The sequence below is a fragment of the Falco peregrinus genome, chromosome 6 (assembly GCF_023634155.1).
Source record: "Falco peregrinus isolate bFalPer1 chromosome 6, bFalPer1.pri, whole genome shotgun sequence".
NCBI classification, from domain to species: domain Eukaryota; kingdom Metazoa; phylum Chordata; class Aves; order Falconiformes; family Falconidae; genus Falco; species Falco peregrinus.
In genome coordinates, this window is record NC_073726.1 from 35,191,741 (window position 1) to 35,214,097 (window position 22,357).

Below are 22,357 nucleotides of genomic sequence, written 5' to 3' on the forward strand. Positions count from 1 at the left end.
CGTACCTAAAATAAATATCTAGTCAAGCAACAAATCACCTGTGAAGAAATCAGGCGTAAAATTCTTTCTTACAGGCCTTTTACCTGTATTTTGACATGCACAAAATTTATTTGTCCTTCTGCAATGCTGTCTCTCCTTTTCTCTGTCCTGAACACTGTGCTCAAGCATTAATACCCAGCATGTTGGGGAATTCTGATTTTAAACAGTCATATCTATAAGTAACAACCCCAATTCTTAATATTCTTCTGATTTTTCTGATCTCGGGAACAACATTAGCAAAGCAACTGCTGTATTACTCTATCAAGGGTTTCACACAGGTCAGGTTGCTACATGCCCAGTTATGTTCTGTAAGTCTTAAAGTCATGGGTTTAAAATCAAGGGAAATAGGACAATGATTGAAACCTTAAAAAAAAAATATTTTAGAAAAACATATTTTAGGAGAGTTCCCTTTCCTTTCACCTGAGATTTTAAAGAAATCAGTAAATAGAAATCAAGACTGGAGATGTGGATTCTACTTTTGGCTGAAACAGAAGTGATCTTAGTTAATCTCTATTATTCTGTGTGTAAAAAATGAGTGAAGGGAAGGAATATTCATGTGCCACCCCAGGTTAGAAGGCAAGATGATGCACAGCAAAAGACAATGAAAAATGCAGTGAATAATTAACAATTAAACAGCAGAGGCAGGAGATGCTGGACCCAATCTGGTCTCAGTTCAATACATTTTCAGCTAAATTAGTATTGTTTACAGTTCCTGCTCTATGCTATCCACAGCTACAGTTGCCTTGACAGGCTTCTAAGTATGTTAAGATAAAAGCAGAAAAAAATGGCTAAACAAAGACAACACTGTGATGGAGGTGCTATACAGTGTTCTGTGGCTTGTGTTTTTGGAAGGTTTCTGTCATTAAACATTATTTACAGATGAACAAACCATGTTCTCTGTGACTCAATTCTGCATCTAAAAGGTAGAAATAATATTTCTTCCACCTGAATATTTTCTATCTTGTCTAGTTACCCAGTGAAGCAGCTGAGCAAGGACCTGATCTGCACGGCACTAAAACAGAAACAGCAACATTAATGGAAGAAGATACTTCTAATTAAGCTAACAGCACTGGAAGTAATATCAACACAGACACCAAGTAAACCTTCTCATTTGCGATTTTAAGGTCACTTAAATGTAGTCATAGAGTCCTTTGTTACCCTAAAATAAATTCAGATACAGTTTTCACCTACTTCATGATCCTCTGATACTCCCACAGCAATGAAAAAAGGCTTCAGTTTCAATGAGAACCAAATAAACAAACTTGGCAAGTTACTGATGTGATAATTGCCCACATTTGAAGTATAAATTGCTTTGGAAGCAGAGGAAATTATTAAAGCCGTGCAAAGAATGACTGGGAGTAATGGAATGACTTCACAAAAAGGGAGACAAGCTGAACACTAGGAAAAAGTTATTGACCATCAGATTTAATCAAAAGGTTTTAAGGGAAGCGGTGTAACCCTGTAATCAGGAGCACTGAACCCTGCACTACAAAATGCACCACATGGAAAAAACTAATACTAACAGGAGCCAGAATTTGATGACCTAATATGTGTTTTCTACACTTGATTCCAAAGGGCCTGTAATTTTTCTAGCAGAACAGTGTGCAATTCTTATTGTACTGCACAATAAAGAGCATATAACAAAATCAGATGATCATATTGAGAACAAACCAGCAATAACTTTCAATAAGAATTTCATGTTGTAGTTGAAGACTTCATATCCCAATGCAAAACATGAATATGAACCAAACATTATTTCCAGGTTCATCTATCAGAACTCCACTACAAAAGCTCCCTCTTATATGGTACTTTTTATTTGCAGAAAGTGTTAAGAATTTGCATTGCCTTTTAAAGAATACTGTGTAAAGTCTCAGATGTAAGCCATGCTGATTACACAGTAGGATTTCATTCATTTTAACCTGAAGGCTATGATTATGCCTCTTTCGAGTGCAAGAAAGGGTTTCCTGCCCCTGCAGCACATTACTTCAATAACATTTGCATTCAACTCAGTATTATTAAACACTCGTAATGTGTTTAGTTTGAGATAAGATGGAAGAAATATAAAATAAATTGTAATATGGGTTTATTGTCAAGTTTTCTTATTGATACAAAAGTTTCTGTATACATAAAGACTCAATTTTCCACTGTTAGTGAACATAGGGCCAGTATTAAATTTAAAAACAAAATGAAAAGAAAAATAAAATGGAAGTATGTGTATATGTGACAGAAGAGGACAACTACCAAACTGATTTCCACCAAAACATTTTTTACATGAACACAGAACTCAGCATTACTCTGCTGTTGTTCTGTAATAAATCATTTTCTACAGTTATTAACATGTTTAGTCTACATATCAACAACACACACACAAACATACAAAATATAAATCATACAGAAGATAGGGAAGTCGTTCATTGCTACTAACTTTCTCTTCTACCCCCATTTTGAGTCTTCCCAGTTTCAGGGTTGCAGTGATGTGTCTTACATATCTCCATATTATTTGGGCTCTAGTTACAATGAAAGTTGCAGTTGTCTATATGCACAACAAAAAATCATTTTCAGTTTCGAAAAGGAATGCATGGTTTCTGATATTAATATCAAATATCTGAACACCTTTAATACCTGATGACATAGCTCATGTACAATGACCATTGTGACATCCAGTAGGTATGATATAGAAGAAATGCTTGGATCTAGCAGTATCCTTTGCTCCACAAAAACACTCAGTCCCCAGTTCTCCATAGCAGCGTACGGATGCTTAGGCACAGCTAACAGATCTAGAAATAGAAAAAATACATTAACTCCTTGTGGGAGCTACTATGCTGAAGAACTATTCGAAGTAAGACCATAAATGATCGCAAAAAGCATTTTAAATAACATATATGTAAAAAACAAAACTTAATTTCAGCTCTCTTGTAATGTTATTTAGGAAACATTCATAAAATATTCATTTTTTATCTTATGCCACTACCTATTCACACATGATTACCATGTTATTGCTGTAACACAGTACTTAATATTTCTAATTGTAGTTTTCTATACAGAATCTAGCTTATTTTTAATACTTTGTTGATTTACTTCTGGGTTTGATACTGCTTCTCATTGTTTACTATACAATAACAATGCAGTAAAACAGACTTTTACCACAAGTATTTTTTATCTTTTCATTAAAGTGACTCCTTTATGAACATCTTGCACATCAGACCATAAGGACTGACATTAAGGGTAGCACTGAAGAAATACTGTTTCATAACAACCAGAAAGATGGTGAATGGTTCAGAATCACCAGTTCTTACAAAACAAGATATCCTTCAGCATGCAGTAGTGCTAGCATGCGTCCTCTGAGAACAGAGCTTCTGACAGTCACCTCTCAGCCCTGCAGGCTGGAACAACGGTGCTCTACACAACGTCAGGGGTGTTCAGTTTTATATTCAGCAAGTGACAAAGTATTAGGAAGAAGATAGGAAGGTCCTTCATCAGGTAAAAAAAAAAAAAAAAAGCAGTGGGGAATTTCTCTCAGTGGAATGAGGTTGAACAAGGCAATATTACAATGTCTACCCATGTGTTAGAAAAATCTTACTGCAGAAGATTGAGAAGAAACTAAAATTGACTATTTTATATTGACTGGAAAGAAATTTAAAATTACAGTAAATTGACACAGGCAATAAATCAAAACACAACCTGGCAAAACCATCTGAAAGAGCCCAGAAACAACATGTATGCGTACCAGAAGCCCAGTATAACCTGTGTACAAATCAGCCAGAATTTTGGAAGCTACACTGTCACATCAGCATGGTGCTCCCTCCAGTCAAACTAATTAGCCTGGCTTCTTAATTAATTAGCCTGGCTGCCACACTCCTCTCATTTGGCTGTATTACTTCTGGTTCCAAAGGTAGTTCATTCACAGTTAACACAAGTATCTCTCAGTGGTACTGCGCTGGGTGGGATGAAAGGTCTCTGGGTTGACTTCCTAACCTGAAGAAAAAATTCTGACCTGCTTATTCTAAATAACACTCTAAATAATATCACAGCACTGACACATCTCCCAGGTTTGTCTGTCTTGGCTTGCTGATACATGTGGTGGAATTGGCTTGGAGAACAACCTGACAGCAGGAGCTTTACTTCAGGATTCACAGGAAGTTGCCACTGAAATACCAGGAATGGAAAAATTGGGTATTTTCCAGCACTCCCAAAAAGGGCCTGCTCCAAGAAGCAGAAAAATATCAGCCTTCTAGTGGAAGCATAGAGAGAGCCTAGCAACTACTTCCAAACAAAAGCAAATTGAAAATATCCAAATTGCAAACAGAGACATACTACAAATGGTAAAGAATAAATATTTTATATAAAAGCAGACACTAGAACAAGAGCCTAATTAAAGAAAATACAGTAAAAATCTGAAACATGGTGTTCAAGGTTAGACATGCTAGTAACTTCAAAATAACTTGCTGTACTTATTTTTTAGAATAACTGCAATTTTTTATAAATCACATGCAAAATGAAAAACTCCTGTCCGCTATACAAAGAAGGGGTAAGGACGGAAAAAAAAAAAAAGACACAAAGTCTACTGGGTGAAATCACTGAAATTAATAGCAAATCTTCTTTAACATTAAACAGGCTCTCTCCCATTCCCAACTCTGTAAAGAAAGCCGTAACTCCTCCTACAGTGATGAAACTTTCCTCCAAAAGGCATCTTCAGAAGAATGCAGAAATACCCTCTTCTTACTTACACTAACTAAATTTTCAGCAACTCCCCTCAAATAAGCAAGGCAACACTGAAATCCAACTAGCATGAAAGTAAAACCAGTTCCCTACTTTTAACTGGTCCTTTTGTTTCCTTTCTGTCCTTTGGGTTCATTTGTGGCTTTTGGTCTTTCTTCCCAGTCATAAAAGACAGATTTTTGTCAATGTCAGCCAGTTATAAACTGGAACAACTCAGTGGAACTGCGAAACTAGGGTGAGGTCCTGTAGTAAACACCTTTACAGGCTAATTATAGACTGTCTTTGACTATTTGTGTCATTGGTATCGGTGCTGGTTTAGACTGATACTTTATAGCACTGACATACCAATAAAACCTTCCAATCTGATGGACGGCTAACTGCCTTGCAGGTAGACAACTGCAAAGGGATATTCTAAATCACTCTAATCCAACACAGCCCTGTTGCTCTGCAAGGCTGGAAACTCCTCTCATGCATCAGCTAATGCTTAAAGGGCTTTTCTGAACAGACAAAACAAAACGTCATAGATAACCCTGCTGGTTTCCAGAATGCTAATCCTTGCAGGTGACATGAGCATACCAATAGCTCCAAACGAATCAAGAAGCATACTACAACATAGAGACACACTCCCACCTTTTCCTATTGCACAGTCTGATGCACTGCACTTTAATACCAAAGAAGAGACTTTCTTAATCTCCAGCGACTGACAGAACAGACTCTGAACATATTCATTATCACAAAATGAGAAATCTTTTACTTCTCATTGTCTCTGTCTAAACTCGGAATGACCACTTCCTGGTGTTAATTTAGAAATTAAATTCTTCAGCAGTTGGTCTTGATTGCTCCACTATCTTTAAATAAAATTCCTAACATGCCTAGTTTTGTGGTAAAAGACACAATGATCTATATCTTTCTCCAGGGAGTCATAAATGTTTGATTCCAGAGGGACAATGTTTGATGTTCAAGTCTCAACATGAGAATTTATATTTCCCCACTTTTATCATGCCATTAGAGCACTGAGGAAGGTATCCTGTGCTCCTGGAGGTGACATCTGTTAAGGTTTTAGTGTAATTTATAAGGAGCAAAGTACAAAAGGAGGGGTGATGATGCACATTTTGATAGAAATACCATTCACACATATTACTGTTCAAAGTGTTCTGCACTAACTGCAAAACATGAACTACTGAATATATAACAGCTTGTGTGCATGCTGCATCCAGTTACTTTGCACACTATTTAATTAAATTCTTTGTAAAGCACTTGTGAATGTTTGATTACGTGGATATTGCTGGGGAAATAGAAATGCATGTTATTGCTTGCAGAGAATAATATCCTCATATATCATAAAACTGTTACTTGAGATTTCCTGATACAGCAGTGCAGAGAGTTCTGTGTACTGCTGGAATAATAGAGGGTTTCCACCTCTTGGCCTTCACAGAGACTAAATTCATGACCAAGAAGTAAAAACTATACAGCTAAAATAAAATTGCCAGAAAAGCCATCAGGACAAAAACGTGTTGGAACTTCACACTAACTTACTACACTGGTACAATTACTCGAATACAAGCAGAGCATTTGGACGTTTTTTTAATCTATTTCTGTACGAATCTCATGAAAAACGTTTCAAGTTACAAAAACTGTACATAGCTCAACAGCTTCTTTTATTTCCAAACATTTAATTAAGGCATCACAATTATGTGAGCTTACATCAAAATATAATTGTCTGACATTATTTAGCAAGTATCATCATAGCGCAGAATAGAAATCAGCAATTTAACACCTAAGCTGGTCACAAAGCAAATCAACATTTGACGTTTTTTTAACTTTATCCCACCTTTATCCCACAGAACTTGGTATCTGTTCAATTCAAACAAATGATTTTTTTTTTCTTTCCCCCCACTCAGTTACGGTATTTTCTAGGCACCCTTAAAAACCGCTGAATTCCCCAAACCATGCAACCGGGAACATCACTCTTGCGTTAAGAGAGGGGTCAGAACTGAATAGGATCAAACGCAAAACAAGATACAACTCTCCCATGCAGAGTATCCTGAATCTGGGGGTCCTCCCCCCCTTTATCATCCTACTCTTTCACAAATATCTAAGCACCTTTTCTACCACTGTGATTCCACTGGTATAACAGACACACATCCTTACTATACATGTAAATATGACTGTATGGATAAACACAGAAAGACAGATGGACATCCGCATGCATTAACACATTTACTAGCATTTACTAATACTACGTACTGCAGTTTTATTTGGTTTAGCTGCTGGTTGAAATGCAACCGAGGGCTAGATCCTGCAGAACATATGGCTATTAAATTTCTAATGCTCAAGATGAAAGATAAAAAGCACCGCCTGGGGGGGATATGGGGGGGGGAGGGGGCTGGGGAAGAGTACCTACCTAAATGTGTAAACAATTTCTGCAAATTTTCTGTTATCATACATGATAAGTCACCCAAATAAATCTGCATCCTGACACACTGCAACTTGTGAATGAGAACACACAGTGAGAAACAAGAATTTTCTATCAAGCATTTTAGACACACATTTTCCTTAATAAAATGAGGAGGCACACAGCGATAAACTGTTCACTCCATTGTCCCTTAAAATCCCTGGTTTCGTTACAAAAGTGGCACTACGAAAATAATTTGAATTTACCTGTGTGCTTCTGACAATATTATTTACATTCATTTCTTCACAGAGGGTTTCTTCAAGGTTTCAGATGTAGATTTTTGCTACCAGGTATATCACTTTTTTGACAATTTCAATAAATTAAGAGAAAGCATGGACTAACATCAGTTTATTTTATTCTTGACAAATGAAAACCCAAAGTATGGTTTTGCTTTTTCCTAATGCTGTACAATGCAATGAATAGCTTTATTAAATCTCTTTAAAGGTCGTGTGCAATTTCCTAAATGAATGTTGTTGTACAAAAAAAAGAACTATTTACTAAAAGGGTTTATATTTCTGCCACTCAAATTCCTTAATCAAAGCCATTTCTTTTACTAAGTAGAAGGTGCTTTTCAGTAACAGAATACCATTTAATGATTTATGCAGATTTCAAGGAACAAAGCAACTACAAAAAGTGACAGCTCTGGTTCAAAACCATTAATCAAACAGTAGTTATTATAAAAAAAAATAAATCTGTATTTTCTGCTAACATATTTATAAGAAATATCTAAACTGGCTACTGAAAAACTTTCTTTTCTGCACTGTGTGCTTAGTATGTGGCAGAGAAGTTTACGCTGGAAACCAAGTTTTCCTTGTATATATTTCATCCCCTTAAAGAATTATTTGGGAAGGAAAAAAACCCCAAAACCCAAGCATCCCAGGACCTGGTGAAAGCTCTCTGAAGCCAACAGAGAGGTCCCCAACTGACTGCAACAGCAGAACGAAACACAACTAATAGATTTGAATGCTCACTTTGAAATGCCTGATTTTCAGAAAATACTGAGTGCACGTTTCCTGAAAATTAAACTATTTCACTATCTCACTTTTGGCACTTAGGACCTAGCTACTATAAATTAGCTGTCTTTTAGCTATTATTTTTATTTAAAATTAATAGTATTTATTTAAGCTTAATAGTATTCTTCTGTCTTCTCTCACTAGATGCAAAGTATTCAAATACACAAAAGTCACAAAAACCTGGATGACAGCCCCATGGGAAATCTTCAGCTAGCAGTTCTGTTTATCCAAACGGTTATTCTGGCACACATCAGTTGTTATCTCTGGGACTACACCACCAATACCCTTCTGTGAGCATGACACTTACTAACCCACACGGACGTTATCCTGCAGAGTTAATGCAAAGGTCTAAAACTGTTTGCCATTATTTCAGTCAAATCAAATGGCTTGTTGCAGACCCTGAGGAGAAATCACTGACACACAGCAGTTTATTGCTGGGGTTTTTATTGCTTCTTATTGCTGTACAAAGTATTACTTAACATTAACTGACATAAACAATGGATGGATTTCCAGAGTGTTTGATACAAATAGCAGATGTTTAATGCAATGTGAATACTAAAGAATCCAAGAGGGAAGAAAAAAAATGAAAGTGGGAGAGAAAGCTGGGGAGCATAAGGGGGGAGAACAAGCAGTAATATAGAAAGAAAAATTTTGCAATTTTTTCAAGCAACTGAGCCTTGACAGTGGGTGATGGCTAGTTTTCAGTTTAATAAAATAAAATAGAAACCAGTTGATTTTATTTGACATGCATATTATGAAATTGCTTTCAATTTTCATAACCCAAATCTACAGATCACTGCTTCGTCATTTCAAAGTATATCAAATGATTCAATGTTAAAATGAAAAATGAATGCAATCGCCCATTGAGGCTAGATTATGTATCACCTGGGTTGTATCAGTCTCTACATGAACAATGCCTTCCTTTTAAGTAATACCTGGTCAGATCATTAGTAATTGCTGTACAGTAACAAACAAGGCAGGGGAAAAAAAAAAAATCTTTCACAAGGTTTCTTTAGAAATATAAACCTTTTTTCCCATCCCTCAATCTAATGTGGGTATTCTAGTCTCAGACATACATTAGAACATAGAGTTACACACTTAGTTAGCATAACATAGTTAGAACAAACCAGCAGAGAGTGAAATTCAGGTTTCTGTTACTCTAAGCTACAGGGGTAGTACTGTATGTGCATCCCTTACAGTATATACACAACACATGAACAGAGAAAATGTATCCCAACTCTCAACACCAAAAGATCTAGAGAGAAGAAAAAACAAGAAAGACTTTTGTTGCCTTCATAAATACTGTCTCCAATATATATAAGAGCATTGACATGATGGAAAATTGCCAACAGCCATTTTCCTACCACCACAGTTAATAGAGCATGAGGATTCTACAGCTGAAGACAACACACCACTGATTACCGAGCACTTCCAGTATGAATACTGCTGCAAAGAAAACAATCAAGAGCCACTGCCATACTCCTTCCCTTCACTGCAAAGCTGAGGTGCCGGTAAGCAGAAAGCTCCAGAAATCAATACTACTTAAGGATTATAATGAGGTAAATAATTCTTTTCATCTGGTACACAGAACACTGATTTGCATCACAGTAATAAAGATATGAATGTTTCCATTAGCACAACACTCCATATACCCAGATTTACCTCTTTTATGTTTGCTTTAAAGTGAGATCGTATTCACAGGCGACGGGCACAGTTAAGCAGAAGAAGTAGAAATAGTAATTTTGGGAAAACAGGCAGGTATTTCACATTACCATTGTCTCAAAAATATGTATCACAGTGTTCCAGTTGGAGATAAAATTACAATATAACTAGTCATATGTGCTCCATCTGAAGTCAATGTTTTTGTGCGGACTGTATCTATTTATCTTCTCCTAGATGCACTGTCCTGGATAGCTCCTGAGATACTGTTTTTAGGTCTTGCTGTTTATACTAAGCCCTAAAATAAAGTTTATACCACATTCTTATGCAAATTCTTTAAATAATATTACATCAGGATAATTTTTTATTATCTTAATAGTAAAAATAGTAATCTATTCATTATTTTATACACCAAGAACCAGTATCTTTCTGTGACATAATACAAAAAAACCCCACAATCCTGAATTCTAGAGAAACACGGATAACAGAGGACTCACTCTGTTCTCATGCAACCGTATGCTTTCTCCTCCCCACTCATGCCCAAGGATGTAACCACTAAGTCTTGTCACAGAGTCCGTATTGACCCTTACACAAGGCTCACAGGAACACTCCAATGGATCAGTGGGACCAAAAAGTTAAAGCTGAACTTCTTAGTCCATTTAGACATCCCGGAGAGATTTAACCAAGAGAATTTACACCTTCATTCTGTTCCAGGTCAGCACAGGCACAGGCTGCCAGCAATGTGCTGTACAGTTACCCATCACAGGTTAAAAATCACAGTTAAAAAGCAGGCTTGCAAGATTGTGACCGAAAAAAGTTATCCTTCCCTACACAGTTACCCCAAATCTCCCACAATAAGATGCAGCACCAGGGCCTGAACTTCTAAGGAAGCTTTGCTTTCCTGGCACAGGAAAGCTGAGCTACAGATTCTACTCAGCCCACGTCCTGGTACGCAGAGACAAGCAGTAGTATGTCTCTGAATAAAGTCTTTTTTAAGCATCTTGGGCCAAGAGTTACTCCTAAACCCCACATGCTTATCAGCAGGGGGTGGGGGAAGGAATTAAAATAAACAAACAGGATGGAAAAGTAGAGCAGTTGAAACCTTCACCAGAGCCGAAAATCTCTCTAAGCATGGAAAACAATGGGAAAAGATGGAAATGGTGCTTCATTCTGCATCTGGAAGCAATAGGTACTAGTAAAAAGAAAGAAAATAATTAGAAAGTATCCTTATTCCTGACAGTTGTGGTTTCAGACATATTTGAAGTGTTTACTAGTTTCAATTAACTCGGAGAGTGGAACCCAAATGTGAAAGTGTGATACAGAAATGGAAGAATACTGCAAACCATGTAAAAACAAAGCTCTAGAAAGAAATGCTTTTAATCTGAAATTACAAAATAAAAGTGACACACTAAAGAAAGGCGGGTGACTGACACAAACTGAACTGTACTATTGAAGTTTGGCAAGGAGCTAACAAGAGCTGAGAACAGAAGAGGCTGTGACAGACCTGGGACAAGTACCTCAACAACAGACTACTGGGAGACACAGAAAGAAGGAAAAGCAGAGCCTGACAAACAATAGGAGTCATCCCGTCCACAACAAAGTTTATAGAGATCAGTCAGATCTCTGACACGGTGAGTAAGATTGATAATCCAATATCCCACCAGAAAAGAAACCCGACAGAAAATCATGCAGAGCTCTGAGAACACGCAGAGCTGCACACACGATGACAGCCTGGACAAGTGACAGTCCTCTTCACTGTTGTGGAAGAAATACTGGAAAAGTGATGGATTAAATCTCTTCCCTCCGCTGACGGAGTGACTATACTTGACAAGGGGGCTGATGACAGCAACACCAACTCCTATTAGTATTTCCTGGGTACCTTTACAATACACAAATGCCCTAGGGTATGGTACTGCTCCCCTGTTGTATGAAATATGCTTTGTTTGTTCCCTTAAATCACATTTAAGCCAAATTAAGGTCAAAAATCAGAAACATATTTTATCAGTAACTTTCAAAACAGACATACGTTGTAACAAATGCTTATGAAATTTACCACCAAATAGACAAAATCTATGCTTAACGTATTTACACTGATCCATACTCACATCCATATTCAGCTGCCACTGACAAGCAGGCAATCACAACTCCAGTCCTTGTGCACACCTTGTTTCATGTTTTCCTTATCATCAAAAAATTAATCAGAAGTTCTGGTCTGAGAATACATCTGCAAGAGATGAACTTCCCACAGAACACTTTCAGGTGCACTCCTCCACTCCCTCTTAGATCTTCCTATTCCTGCATGTCCCTTGGTTAAACCACAACAGCCTTTTACCAATCTCACCCTTGAAATGTTCCTGCGATCTAAACAGACTTGATCTTTCATCCTGACTCATTTTGTTTCCCCCATCTTCAAGACACGGTCTGTCCATTTTTCTTAATAGTGCTTGTTCACTTCCTTAGATATGCAAATATCTGTTTGTTGGACTAGAAATTATCTTCCATACTAAACTGGCTGGTAAGCAGCTTCTTACTTCAATGACTTCAATGAGGGGATAAAAACATTTCCCCCTCCCTTTGGTAATTCATTTGCATTTTTCAATGTCTAATGTGACCTCCACTGGAGCTTACATTCTGTATCAATCTCTACCTGCATTATACAAAGACCTAAATAGAATAAAATGTATGCAGCTCATTACTGACTGCTAACTGAGACCAGTAATGCTAACACACCAGTAATGAACCACTTTGGGATAGCAGAGGGCTTGCAGTGACTGATCCATCCCCATTGCAGCCTCACCGCTCTTGAAGCCAGAGAGCAGAGTAAGACAACTGCAGGATATAACAAATAAGGAAACATAAAGAAGGTACGTCTTCCCTTGCTTTTGCACAAGGCAGAACTCATGCAAAATTGGAACTTTTTTTTTAATTGCCTACAAGGGGAGATGTTTAGTGAGACCATGGATGTCAAATATTTCTGGTTTAGATGAATACACAAAACTCTAGCAGATGCCATTTGAAAAGGTTATGCATTCATCTTGTGATGGCACAGGCAGAGTATCCAGTTTTACACAGTAGCACTTGATAAGGGAAAAAAACAGGAAGGGAGAGTGGCAAGAGGCTTTGGTCATCTTTGAAAAAAATTTTTAAAATGCCAAAAACTTAAAAAAAGGCATAAAGGGCATACAACAGAAGTACTGTACTTGATCTCGGGTTTTCTTAGAAAAAAGTTGTCTCCCCTTTTTTCCAGAAGATACAACTGAGATTTTTTTGTGTGTGCTACAAATGTATGAATCCTAATTCAAATCTTTGTAGTTTCAGCAAATGAGACAAATGCTCTGGATTAATGGACTGATAGTCAGGGAACAAAATCCAGAGCTATGCTGTCTATACCAACAACAAAAAGGTTGTTATCAGAGAAAATATGGCCTGAGACTGCCAGAGAACTGAAGCCTTTCAGAAAGTAATCAACGCTTTTAGGATAGGATAGCCGAGGCAACATATTGCTGTGACTCCAGACACTTATTTACTGAGGACAAAGAGGCACACTTTCTACAGTTCCCTAAAAGAATGAAGAAATAAGAAATTTGGTGATCAAAAAAACTAAGCAATCAATCCCAAGACACCACAATGAATTAACTATCTCCACACCGGCAAAATACCAGTATTTTATAGTAAAGTTATTAATTTGAGCAGATCAGAGATTAACAGCACACTTTTCCTAAACTTGGTTCATGCGTATGGTTAAAAAATTGCTAAGTGATTGGTGAATTTATAATACCCCTGTTATGTTATTATTGAAGAAAAACCAGACAGTGAGAATTTTAGTTGTAAGTGGTTCTGCTTCCCAGACAAAATTATTATAAGTAGGACTCGGGCTAAGTCCATGTTCTGGTCAGAAGAGGAAGATCCAGGCACATCTGTGCAGACAGGCCATCCTGAATTTTACATGATGCACATACCAGATACTTCTACATTTAAACCTATAGGCAAGATACTGTTTCCGAGGCATTTTTGGTGAATGAATGCTGGAGGCTATGTGCCTCCCAGCTGAAAGCTACGGATACAGCCAAGGTCTCTGTTCTTCACTCTTACCCTATGCTCCTTATCAACCTCATTTTACCAGGGCTAAGACCTTATCCACAGGAACTCTACCCCATGCTAGAGACCTCACTGCAAGCTGTCGCTGTAGTCTGTGAGCACGCTCCTTCTCTCATGACCTCTCTCTTCTACCACAGTCCCCCAGCCCCCATTCCCATTTGGGGAACTGACTCCAGGCACATGAAGACAGTATTGCTCAGCTCATGACAAAGAAACAGGCTTGGAGGGAGGTCAAGCCAGGCAGGATAAAAAAGACCCAGGTGCAAGACTATTATAACAAATAAAGCAATAGCATCAACATCTATATCTATAGGGTATGAATTAAGCCAGTTTCTTCAGTCAGTGTCTTTTGACTTCTGAACTAATAAAACTCACCCCCTCAAATTTAGTTCTTCAACATAAATTGAAAAACAGGAGTCAGTTTTTCTGGTATTTCAACTCTGTGTTGAACGAGCCATGAAACTAAACAGAATAAATCAACGTAAATAAAACTTTATTCTTCTAATAGCACAAGAAACTAAAACTACCCAAAACTGATGCAACACTTCAACATTCTTTTTTCATGGGGTTTAGAAAACTATCTTTCCAAATCTAGCAGTGTGTCATTTTTCAAGAGTTCGGCAGAACAGGAAACTATTTGAATATTATCTTAAATTTAAATTTGCACAAAAGAACACAGATCAGTCAGACCACCAAAAATCCACTACAACTTAGAACCTGAGTTCAAAAGAGAATATTTCATGCTTAAAATCTAATTTAAACTTTGAAAAATCTGCTTTAAATTACATTTTAAATGACAGAATTTTGTAAATTTTTACTAATACACTCGCTATAAAGTGTCTTTCTGTCAGTGTGCATGTTTTACTCAGAACGCTACTCTGGAGTAAACATGGAACTCTTCATGTCCAAATGAAGTCATATTTTTCTGCACTTAACAACCATAAGAACTGCAGACAAACAAAGAGGCTACTGCTACCTCTTCTGTGCGTATTTTCAGGTTGATGACCAAAGAGCCAAGTAGGTAGCTTCAAACACCAGCAAAGCACTAGCTTGTGCTAAAAAAAAATTTACTAGATTACTTCCGAAGAAAAGAAGATTAACTGCTAATGGAACAGAAAGGTCCTGTCTCAGAGTACCAAAAAATGCAGTGGAAAAAGTTGAAAAGTGTTGCCGGAAGGCTTGAGACACATAGTTGAAATAGCTGAGAAACACTGACAAACTGAAAAACAAGTCAATGACATGAAAAATCTGAGACAGCCAGTAAAAGCCTAGAAGCTGAGGAAATATTGCTAAAGGGACTATAAATACAAACAGAAGAAACATTTGAGGGGATGAAGAAAAGAGGGAACAACTGAATGTAGAAAGAGAATACAGGTTTAATCTTGGGTACACGATTTAATTACACCTATTTGAATACACCTTGCAAGGGCACATTTGTAATTTCTCAGATGCCTTCCAATAAGGTTTTGCATATCTTCAGTGCATAGAACAAAAGAAAACAAAAAAACTGTGGAAAAGCCCACCTTCTCCACTGCTCAAGTATAGAGAGTTGAAGGTTCATGACATTGAAATAACTCACTTCAACAACTGTCTGGTGATTAACTAGAGATGTCAACACTTTAGATGTTCATGCACTCTGCCTTTCTGGAGAACTTTACATGGCCAGAAGGGCTGCAGAAAAGTTCTCAGGAAATCTGGAAATTAATAAAACCTTGGGAGAACTGGAGCTTGACGATTACAATTACTGAAGGAACAGCTTTACATGTTGGAGTCATATTTGAAAGCAAGCTATAGTTTTTATGGCAGTGACAAAGAGAATTCAATGACCACATGAGCACCAAAGATGTTGAAGGAAAAAACAGCAGTTAAATAAGCTGAAATAGCAAAAGAAGCCTTAAAAAGTAATCTGAGTAAAGTTAACGTAAAGTCGACAGAAATTCAGTACGACCAATTGCACCTACCAGGTAACAGAAGCTGAGAACTTTCCTGATCATCCCTTTTATTGGCAATAAGAGAGCACAACAGATGTAGCCCATTCTTTTCCTAAAAAAGCACTATTTGTCCAAGTACAATCTTGTCTGTGTTCGATGTTATACTGTGGCATTACAAAGTCATGGAGATAAATGTCTGCTCTAAGTACTATTAGCCCACTGAATACATAAACTTTTTCCAATTATACAGAAATCAAAATGGTTTCCCTGAGTAGAATTTCATTCCCTGCATCATAGATTTAAACATTAAAGTTATATTAAAGATATATTAAAGAACCATAACAAAGTTACGTTCACAATCCTCGTCTAAACTTGATAACCTATGAATAATTTACAATAAAATAATATAGTTTTCATTTTAAAGTGTTTCTATTAAGATTATTTTTCTCATTTAGAATCATAATTTTTCCATATCATCTTGCTTCATTATTATTTACAGAAAAAACAATTTCTGATCATTCCACTTCAAAGAAAAATAATCCAATTAAAGACTTTGTTGCATCAGTAATGGTTGACGAAGACCATGAAAGAGCATACAGGATTTTCTTTCCAGAAAATATAAGAGTAATTTGCACAAATTAAGTATTGCAATGTCTATTAGAACCAAGAGAATAACCTGATAGATCTTCAAAATAATAAAAGGTATAAAAGAACAACTGGTATGGGATCTGGACCTAACAGTCCTTGAACATAGAAATCTTTTTGCCTCCTATCAACACAGTTCAGACTACACAGATAATTTAATATGCACCAGAGAAGTGTTCTTAAAAATCTTAATGCTACCATGCAGTGGACCATTGCAGTCCTGTAGTGAACTTAGTAAACCAGCACCCCAAATCATCAAATCATCTGCACTAAAAGTATGCAAGATTCTCACTGAAGCCTACAAACCAAGTTCTCCTTTACACTGAAGACATCACCTTCTTCCAAAAGACAGACTATAAAAGAACCTTAATTAAACAGTATTTTCATGTGATTCCTGGCTCCTTTTCAGTGCTGGAACAATGTGTAAATAGTGTTGGTTCAAATGTAAATCAGATTCAAAAGGACTAAGGACTTGCTTAAAGCAAATGATTAAGTATGTGGAAGATCAAAGCCTAGCACTTCACTGACATCTAAGAATGCAAATGAGAGATGCAGAAGAGGATGAAGAAAAACAAAGGAGAACAGGGGAGATTCTTGGTGCAAGCATTAATAATCTACTGGTTTACATTGAACAATGACAACTGTATCAATGCAGGAACCCTGTCGTTATCTCATGGCTTTACTTGATGAAAGACACATTATAGTATTTCTGTAAGAGGACAGTTTATTTTGGTTTTTCATGCTATTATTTTGATACTCCCTCAAGAAGATATTTTACTCTTAAAGCCAATTTGTTCTCTCTCATTTAGCAAACACTTCCACCCCACACCTCACAGCCCCACCTGCATTTCAAGTAGAGCTAAAACAAGCAAGGCTGGTTTTGTTTAATACCTTCAAAGGTGCTGAACCTCCTCTGGCTATCTGGAATAAAAATCCACAGATGTGACTAGCTGTTTACGGATATTCCAATCCCAATCTCTTCTTCTTCAAAGCTTTAATAACTGTTTAAAAGTAGTACAGTACATCCTTCTTCAAAGATGACAGGAAAGGTACTGCACTTCGCATTACTATAGGTGATCTCAGTACATTCCTTGCTGTCTACTCCGCCTGGGAGATCAGCTTGCAGATCTTACAGCAATGACCAAACACAGTCATTCACAGAGACTGAACTACTAAGGGCTTCAAGAATACCAGCTACCCTGCCAGCAAGAAAAAATGACATACTTATTTATCAAAAGGCGCTTTTGTCTCTTGCCACAGCTATATGCTATGCAAGGAAGTGCTATTTAATTTACAATTGAATATTCAGTGTTGAAGCAACAACACAAATTTCAGTGAATGGAGGAATATGCATGACAGAGTGCTGAAGAACAAGATTATAACCTGCCTTTTCAAACTTCTGCACTTGAAGTAACCAATGGAAAACTCCAGAAGCATCAGACAAAAGATGAATAGTCCCAGCCATTACTTTAAGATCCAGAACACATTCATCCATTTGTCATTTAATATCCTAGATATCTTATTCCACAGACATTCTCTCATATAAGTTATTTTACATAATAAACTTATGGATTACCTTCATTTGAAAACAAATGTCCAAACACAATGAATGAATTGTATGCAATCTATAACACACAGAAATGCATGGATTACAGAAATACATTCTAGCAACCAATGAAGAAAGGCAAAAACCCCTCACGATAAAAGAAGTTATCACAGAATTTTGCCACTTAGTTTATACAGTAGAAGTCCTCTGACAGTGGCAAAGGCTGTCATTCCTAGAGATTCCTCTTGAAGTGTTTTTTCAGTCAGAGAAATGTCTTGATCTGTATCAGGATGCAATCTGATCGCAATAATCCTGCTGAAATCAGAGTTAAGAGAGCATGTCCCCAGGCATGTGAAACCCTGTAATGACCTCTTCACTTGGCCTACAGAAAATCCAAACTTCTACAGACCTTCTGGCCTCCCCATAACTCTCCTTTGTCAATTCCAGCATATCTGTTCCAGGTCATGTTATTTGTTAACTCCTCTCCTCTTCTACTACTTTAAGATGCTTCCCTCTTGATCAAAACCCTTTATTCCTTTTTTGCCTATAACAGACTACTGCATTTCACATGCTTAGGTGTATTTGCAACTTACCATGTTTGGATGCTGGAAGGGACTAAAGAGAAAACTGAAGAACTGAACCTTGTGCAACTCCATGCAAAAGAAAAGTATTGGTGTCATCAATCCCCAAAAATCCTTTGTGTGTAGGTAGTCATCGACCCAAAGGAATCACCTATGTAACAGCGTTATCAAGCCTTTATTAGGCAGCATCATCAACTGCATCATTTTGCCACCCTGTTAATGTATCACATTGACATGCCAGGAACCCTTCCTTAAGTCACACTGGCACAGGTCAATAGTATTTTTTCGAATCTAGTCTATGTAATGACCTATGATCAGCTTACCAGGCTCATATGGGAAATTGTTTAACACATTTCCAGGTACAATGAAGATTTAGACCTCTTGGTCCCTCCTGCTTTCTTTGCAACTTTAGAGGCTTTTACCTTTTGTACTCAAGATTTTAAGTACGCTACAAGCAGCTAGGAAGTATTTGGTTTCTTCTGAACTAAAGGACTATTAAGTAGCCATCTGCAATTGAAGGTGACCAGATAAGTTTCTTCGATTGGTTTCTTGCAGGTCTGATAATTTTCTATCCCTCCCTCTTCCTCCAGCACAGGATATCAGAAAACTACAGATATATTATAACTGTGATCAGATTTCAGTTGAATGTTACACACTGATGTTGACATAAAACTTAATTACCTGCCACTTCCTAGACTTCATACTCTTTTGAGATCTACTTTTTTTTTTCAGTGGGCTATTGAATTTGCAGGAGTCCGTGTGTTATTTTGGTTGAAGCACAACCACCAATTGTTCTTCCTTGCAATACAGTGTGTCTAGAAGGGTGGTTCTGCTATAATGTGCTTTTTCTTGACTGAAGTCAAGGTCCTGTATAGGTACACGAGCAAAGCTAGTGCTGCTGAAGTAGAAGAGGGATCAGGAAAAACACTAAGCACATACTTGAAGCAGCACTTGCCTGAACAGTTCCAGGGTACATTGTCTTCCCTTGGCAGCGAAGCCACCTGATGCAGAGCTGTGTCTGCCAGCCCACATAGGAAGTATGTTGAAGATGACTGAATGGCTCACCCAAATATGCTGAAGTGGCAGGCGCTGCCACCTCACTGTAATTTTGCATCAATAAATCAACAGTTAAAAGGCACATAATACAAGGTGATTTGAAGTGGCTGTCATTAATTATGTTCTGTCTTTTGCTTAGTAGCCACCACAACAGAGTCTTCAATAAAGCTAATCCCAATTACAGTTTGACAAGCTTCCCAAATTATGCTTATGATTTATTTTAGCATGACAGTTTGGGAAACTACAAGACCTGTTAATTTCTTTTTTATTTCACAAGTATATCAAGCACGGGTACGATCAGAGATAAACACACACAGAAAAAGTGCCAATTGAACCCCCAGGAGCCAGCAATGCCAGTGTCAGAAGACACCAGTGTATCCAGAAAATATTAAAAATTAAATTTGTAGTAACCACAGTAGCAGTTTTGCAAACTGGTAAAAAGCTGGCAATGTCCTTCTGATCTCTTATTAAAGTGATCAAAAATTCTCTTCTATACTTCACTAGACACTCTGTAAAAACATATTTTCTGTTATCTGTCCTAAACCAATCTCCTACCACTTTCAATGAGTGCCACGTGTAGCAGTGTCCCTTGCAGGATCTGATGAACTGTAGTTGATCATCATTCATTTTGTTTTATTTTTCCCTTTAATAAACTCTCTGTGAAGAATCCCCACAACAACATAATTTGTACTCGCAGAATCAAACCAGTTTTGGATAAAACCAGGGGAGACTAGGAAAAAGGGAGAAAGATTGTTACAAGTAATTTTTAATTTTAAATTCAATCTCTCAGAATAATTCTTATCTGAATCATTTAAATGTTGCAAAATACATTTTTCTTCATTGCTACTCTCCTTTTCTCCTGAAAACAAGGGAATAAGAAAAGACATTGTCATGATTGAAACCCCAGCTAGCAACTAAGCACCATGCAGCACTCACTCCAGCCTGACCCTTCCCAGCAGGATGGGGAGGAGAATCGGGAAAAAGGTAAAACTCATGGGCTGAGAGAAGAGCAATTTAATTATTAAAATAAATTAAGATGTAACAATAATAACAGCAACAACAACAACTGTAATGAAAGGAGAGAGAGGGAGAAAGAAATAAAATTAAAAAAAACCCAAACAAACAAACAAAAAAACCCATGATGCACAATACAGTTGCTCAGCACCTGCTGACCAATGCCCAACCAGTCCCTGGGCATTGGTTGGCAGCCCCCAGCCAATTCCCCCCAGTTTATATATTCATTCTATAGTGTGTAATGGCAGTGTTGTGGCTGTGTCCCCTCCCAAATTCTTGTGCCCCCTCCCAATATCTTGTGCCCCTCCAGCCCCCTCCCTGGCAGGGCCCAAGACACTGAAAAGTCCCTGATTTAGTATAAACATTAGTTAGCAGACTTAGCAACAACTAAAAACATCAGTGTGTTATTAACCTTATTCTCATACTAAATCCAAAACACAGCTTTGTACCAGCTACTAAGAAGAAAATTAACTCTATCCCAGCCAAAACCAGGACAGATGTTACTGGTTTTGTCCAGTTCAGGACAAAAAATTTTCAGGATGAAATATTACAACAGAGGAAAGAAATCAGACTTCACTGCTGAAAGGTACCGCCAAATCTAGAGAGCTGTGTTTATGTAACATAGCTTTATAAACTCTTAATAGCACACCAACTAGCTTTCTAAACTCCTGTGAGCAGGACAGGAACCTTCATTCCTGCAAAAATGGCAGTCAGAATTAAATAAAACCTTTTAATTCAGGTGTTACAAGACCTTTACAATCACACTTCATAATCACAAGTAGGCAGCTAATAAAGGAATTGTCACATCACCTGTATTCTCTGGTCACCCATACCTGACACTGTTCCTGGGAAAGGCAGAATCCTTGACTTGGCTCAGAGCTGAGATGACTGCTGTTCTGCTCTCAGCTTTGATAGAAAATGGGTTAATTATTAAAAAAAAAACAAAATATTCTCTCTGCCTTCAGTTTGAAGTGTACACACACCAGCCTTTTCTATACATTTTTGCCTTTAGTTGACATTAGTCCTAGTATGCCGTATGCTGGAAAAGTTACATAGTGCTGGCTGCATAACTGACGCTAAAACTGATTTTTGGGAGGTATCAGCCTCAAAAACACTAATGCTCTCACTGCCTTACAAGGAGACTGCAAGAAACTTGCAGAACTGGGCTTCTTTCCTCAGTAATCAGCTCCCACCACTTCAAAGGCTCTGAGTGTCACTCCCTGCTCTGTTTCCATCGATCCTCGGCCGCTACATGGGACATTGCAAATAATGCCAATTATAGGGGCCTCAGACTCTGGCAGTGTTTGCAGAGGAGCCTCTGCTTGAGCTCACTCTCGGCACAAGGAGACTGGCACACCTCATGATCCACAGTGAAGCAACAGACGGGAAGGAGGGGAGAGGAAACAGAATCAAAGCTGTTCCACGCCGTTTGCGCAGAGGTTGCTAAAACAGGCACTGACAGCAAGTAGCCATAGGGAACAGAGGATAGCTTAAGTCCTAATTTCTCAGCAGGTGCAAAGCATGGAGATAGCATTTTAAAAAATCCCCTAGGAAACCCTCCATTTTTCCCCCTCTTCCTTCCTCTTTCTTTTTTCTTAAAC

At 37.6% G+C, this 22,357-nt stretch overlaps 1 protein-coding gene across 1 annotated transcript in view; it reads right to left on the reverse strand.

The window, feature by feature from the left end:
* TRHDE (thyrotropin releasing hormone degrading enzyme) overlaps positions 1-22,357 on the reverse strand; it is a 214,214-nt gene that overhangs the window by 129,653 nt on the left and 62,204 nt on the right. Inside the window, exon 4 of the mRNA XM_005242046.3 lies at positions 2,662-2,816. Within this exon, the coding sequence (XP_005242103.2) occupies positions 2,662-2,816 (155 nt within the window). The remainder of the gene's footprint in view (positions 1-2,661; positions 2,817-22,357) is intronic.